A 4,367-nucleotide genomic window follows, 5' to 3' on the forward strand; every position below is an offset into this window, starting at 1 on the left:
GCATCCTTCACCTGCTGACCCCATTTCAATCAGTTTTGACCACTAGACCCATTTCAATCGCCCAATTTGACTCCTGCTCTTGAACCAAATCATTTACTTCAAATACATAACCGTTTCAACAAGATTACACGAGTGGTTAGACAAGAAGAGTGAGTGCATAAGTGTTTTCCAAGAGTCATTCAGAGTCTGCAGCTGCGGAAGTTTGTGGTATTACAAAGATTCTACCTGAATCCCAAAAATGCGATTTTCAGTTTGACCCATGGTCAAAACTGTTAGCACATACTCTAGCAAAAATTAACAAAATTATTACAAAAAAAAAAAAAAAAAAAAATCTAAATATGAAAATGGTCAAAATGATCCGTAGCCACAGCAGTATGCAATCAATCTTGCACAACAGTAAAGGTACACACAGGATAGTTATGTGTAAACGTGATATTGAGGTGGTCATAAATATATAATTACAATAACTTTTAACTCAGCATAGTCGATGCTTCAAAGTCGACGCTTCTTTGCCGGGTGCTCAGCTGCCCCGTTGTCCTCATCTGCCCCGTTGTCCTCCTCTTCTGCCCCCCTGTTGTCCTCTTCTGCCCCGTTGTCCTCCTCTTCTGCCCCGTTGTTCTCATCTTCTGCCCCGTTGTTCTCATTATCTGCCCCGTTGTTCTCATCTTCTGCCCCCCCGTTGTCCTCCTCTTCTGCCCCCCCATTGTCCTCTTCTGCCCCGTTGTTCTCATCTTCTGCCCCGTTGTCCTCTGCTGCTGCCTTAGGTGGTTTCGTTGGAGTAGGAAAAGCCACGGTACCTTCTAGTTGCTTAAATACACGAATAAATTTTCTAAACTTTGGTAGACGGATCATTCTCCAGAAGTACCTCTCGACATGTGGATAATACTTAGATGTGAAGCTTTTGGGCATCAACTTCTGAAAACCCAACAACAAGCTGCACGTGGTGATAATATCAGCCAATGTCACACGATTAGCAACTAGGAACGCACGCGGAGCACCATCTGTGTTCAGAGTACCAAGATGTGTGTTCAGAGTACCCAAACCTCTCTTCACGCTAGCAATAAGAGACTCCTCAGCCTACAAATCACACATATATTAAAATTTAATTATTAGTTGCAAATCCTTTCAAAAAAATCAATATTAAAATGTAAATATCTAACAAAAACAGTTAAAAAATAATTAGCCTTTTCAATGTTATAGACAGGCTGAGCAGAAACCCGAATTAACCCCGATATAAATCAAACTGAAATTGACCCAATTTTGTGGGCGGTTATGAAAATAAAAGATACCCGCACCACTATAACCGACCCACGCTATCGTTGAACAAATCACTACATTTATTATTGCCTTGTATAGTTTTATACGTATTAAAAACGTACCATTGAACAAATCATGTAAAAACTGTGAGAATCAATTACATTTACAGACTTCAAATATGTTCCAATTTTAGGTTGATTGCATGTAGCCAGACATGGCTAACATCATTCTAACTTTAAAAGATATAATAATGACCCGGGATTGTTATATCGTAAAAATATGGTTTGAAATAGTTTACTACTGATAAAAAGTTGTCAATACAATATATATTTTTACAAAAGAAGAAGGCTTAATCTAAGCAAAAGAATAGAATAAAAAGAGTCAGTGACTAACCGATTCATTGTAAGGCCCACATCTCATTCGTGTTAAGACCAAACGCCTGATATTTGCATCAAGGTAGTGAGAAGAGAAGTCAATCCACTGCTCAATTTGGCCCTGTTGGTTTTTTTAAGACCAAATTAAAAAAGCTTCATTTATGTATCAACAAAATGGGTCCATAAGGTAGGTCAATCATTTGGGTCCATTGGGTCTCGAAAAAACAAAAAAAATGGGTCCAATATGGACACATCTTTCGCCCATTAATATATTAAAGAGTCCTCCTAGACCCGTTGAAACCCATTTCCGACCCATTTTTGGTATGGACGTCTTTCGTGTTTCAGTTACATGAATCTAATTTAAATTAAATTAAATAAATAATTAAAATATAAGAAAAAATAATGGGAAAAAATACAAAGAAATACAAAAATAAAAAAATATATATATATATTTCTAAAATTTTACAAGAGAAAACATGTCTCGACCCAACCCGTTTAAAAATTGAGACCCTTTTGACCCATGATCCAACCCGACCCATTTTTTCATCACATTAGGGAGTGAGGAATAAAGGGAGAGAGATAGAGAGAGAAAACTTGCATATTCTTTGCGGGAATATCCAAAGAGAAAGCTTTTATAGGCAACTACAACAACAAAAAGACCAAGTAAAAAACAAAAATATGAACATCGAAAATCAAATGTGTTACTCACCATAGCGAGCCATTGCATTACTCTCAAATATAGGTCCATCGGGAGTCTCGAGGACAGGATACTGCATCAATGTGGGAAAAAAAATCATATGGGGATTTGAGAGTTGCATTTCTGAAAACACACACACACACACACAAGATAAACTTGTTAATTGTATAATAGACAACAATAATGCTGGGTTAAAAAAACTCGCATGTCCTAGGGGATTCATGTCTAAAAACTCAGCAGATTTGTTTGATACGCCCATCCTAAAATTTTCAAAATATTTGATTTCAACACCAACATATTCTGCAGCAATTAACGCCTTAAAAACATTCCTGGTATGCTTTTCAGCATGCATAATCTGCAAATATGTGATGGAACACATCAAATAAAAAAAATATACAAAAACAATATCAATACAACTAGCACAACAGTTAACCAGTATGAACGTAGTTAATAGAAGATCCAGCACAAACTATACGTCTATACATATATGCACAAGAACTATTTTAGAATTAATTTTACATCTAAGTTACTATCAAACTATATGATATTTGATAAATAACACATGTATTTGAATGCAGAAAACATTAGCAGATTGATTTAATTAATCAAAGATACTTGTGTTCAATAATTTGATCTGAATACATTTATATATAACAACAATTTAATAGCCTTATCAATAGCTATAGCTAATTACAATAATAGATAAATCAAACGTATAATCAACAAACACGGCCAACAAATTCAGTTAATCATATATTCAAAATCAAGTCAAATATATGCAACAAAGTCGCCTGAAAGCATAATAATGCGATAAACTCACAGGAAAGCTTACTATCACTGATTAGTCAAATACAATACAGCTATCAAAACAGCAAACCAATGTGAATCTCTGTACATATAAAGGAAAAGGTTTTGAGGCTTCCAATTTCAAAATTGAACCTCAATTTACCAATCACAAAATTATATTTAATAAATTTATTTATTTTTTATCGATACGTTTTAAAGTTTCAATAATACTCCGTGTTTACCTTTTATTACTTAAATAATAAAGGAGGCCTTCTTCCAGATGAAATCATCAACAAACAATGTAAGCAATTTTTATGCTTCATACAAATACTATAATAAAATAATACTCCATTTAATTATTTAAAATATTATTTTTCCATATAGCTTCAAAAACTACTACCTACTGTTGGAATGACAGTAGTATAAAACAGAAACCAAAACATATTATAAAACAATGCTTTAATGGAATTTCAAAGACTAAAAATTTATTCTTGTGTTATGCTATTTCTCCTTACACAATTGAATTATGCACATTAGCCTTGAATATACAGAAATGAATTCAATTCTTTCACATGTCCAATTAACCTTAAATTACGCAATTTTATTATAATCCTAGTTACTTTACTATTACGATTAAACGTCCTTACAATTAAATTTAACTATGCGCATAAAAATCAAACTATACAAAATCAAGACGATTAAGAGCAAAATAAACTAACCATCGCCATTGCTTCAGGAAAAAGATCGCCTTTTAAACACCGATCTGAATCTGAATTAAGATGGTAAAAAGGCTATTAAAATCAACGTTTAGAGATGAAAGCATTAATTCATATCATATTTAACATTTAATATAATCGAATTCAATCGATACCTAATGATGATGAAGTTAGGGTTTACTTCGACGGTCGGCAACTGTGTATTTTAGGCATTTATTTTAATTTAAAAAGTAATAATAAAGGTATAATAATAATATAAAGGGATGAAGGTTGGTTAAGCCCATTAAGACCGCCCAATACATTTTATTTTATTTTATTTTTTATTTTTTATTTTTATTTTTTGGCAAAAAACAGAAAATAAATATATAAAGAATTTTCACAAATCAGTGAAAATTACTAGAGTTGTTCATCGGTTCGGTTTTCGTTTTGTTTGGTTTATTCGGTTCGGTGTATTCGGTTTTGAAATTTTTTTGGGCAAAACCGAAAACCGAATTCAAAATTAAAACCGAACCGAACCGAACCGAAAACCGAATTCAA

At 33.3% G+C, this 4,367-nt stretch overlaps 1 protein-coding gene across 4 annotated transcripts; it reads right to left on the reverse strand.

The window, feature by feature from the left end:
* Positions 1–325: 325 nt before the first annotated feature.
* Positions 326–4,045, reverse strand: LOC139857741 (elongation factor 1-gamma 2-like). 4 transcript variants are annotated; one of them, XM_071846572.1, is made up of 7 exons: positions 3,986–4,042; positions 3,834–3,883; positions 2,534–2,683; positions 2,341–2,401; positions 2,230–2,273; positions 1,651–1,752; positions 326–1,077 (listed from the first exon to the last, which is right to left on the reverse strand). In XM_071846572.1, exons 2-7 carry the CDS (start codon positions 3,840–3,842, stop codon positions 493–495), a joined length of 951 nt encoding a protein of 316 aa, XP_071702673.1. In that variant the 5' UTR covers positions 3,843–3,883; positions 3,986–4,042; the 3' UTR covers positions 326–492. The 4 variants fall into 4 exon arrangements, with proteins under 4 accessions (XP_071702673.1, XP_071702675.1, XP_071702672.1 ...); XM_071846574.1 differs by lacking the exon at positions 2,534–2,683 and having other exon boundaries at positions 3,986–4,045; XM_071846571.1 differs by having other exon boundaries at positions 2,341–2,683.
* Positions 4,046–4,367: the final 322 nt, after the last annotated feature.

The sequence above is a fragment of the Rutidosis leptorrhynchoides genome, chromosome 7, assembly GCF_046630445.1.
Source record: "Rutidosis leptorrhynchoides isolate AG116_Rl617_1_P2 chromosome 7, CSIRO_AGI_Rlap_v1, whole genome shotgun sequence".
NCBI classification, from domain to species: Eukaryota; Viridiplantae; Streptophyta; class Magnoliopsida; order Asterales; family Asteraceae; genus Rutidosis; species Rutidosis leptorrhynchoides.

What these genes read in the sequence shown, in the direction of transcription:
- LOC139857741 (XM_071846571.1), bottom strand. An exon ending in TAATGCAATGGCTCGCTATG is followed by an intron (nt 2,274 to 2,340) that starts GTGAGTAACACA and finishes TTGTTGTTGTAG; the next exon opens with TTGCCTATAAAAGCTTTCTC. An exon ending in GTGGGCCTTACAATGAATCG is followed by an intron (nt 1,078 to 1,650) that starts GTTAGTCACTGA and finishes TGTGATTTGTAG; the next exon opens with GCTGAGGAGTCTCTTATTGC.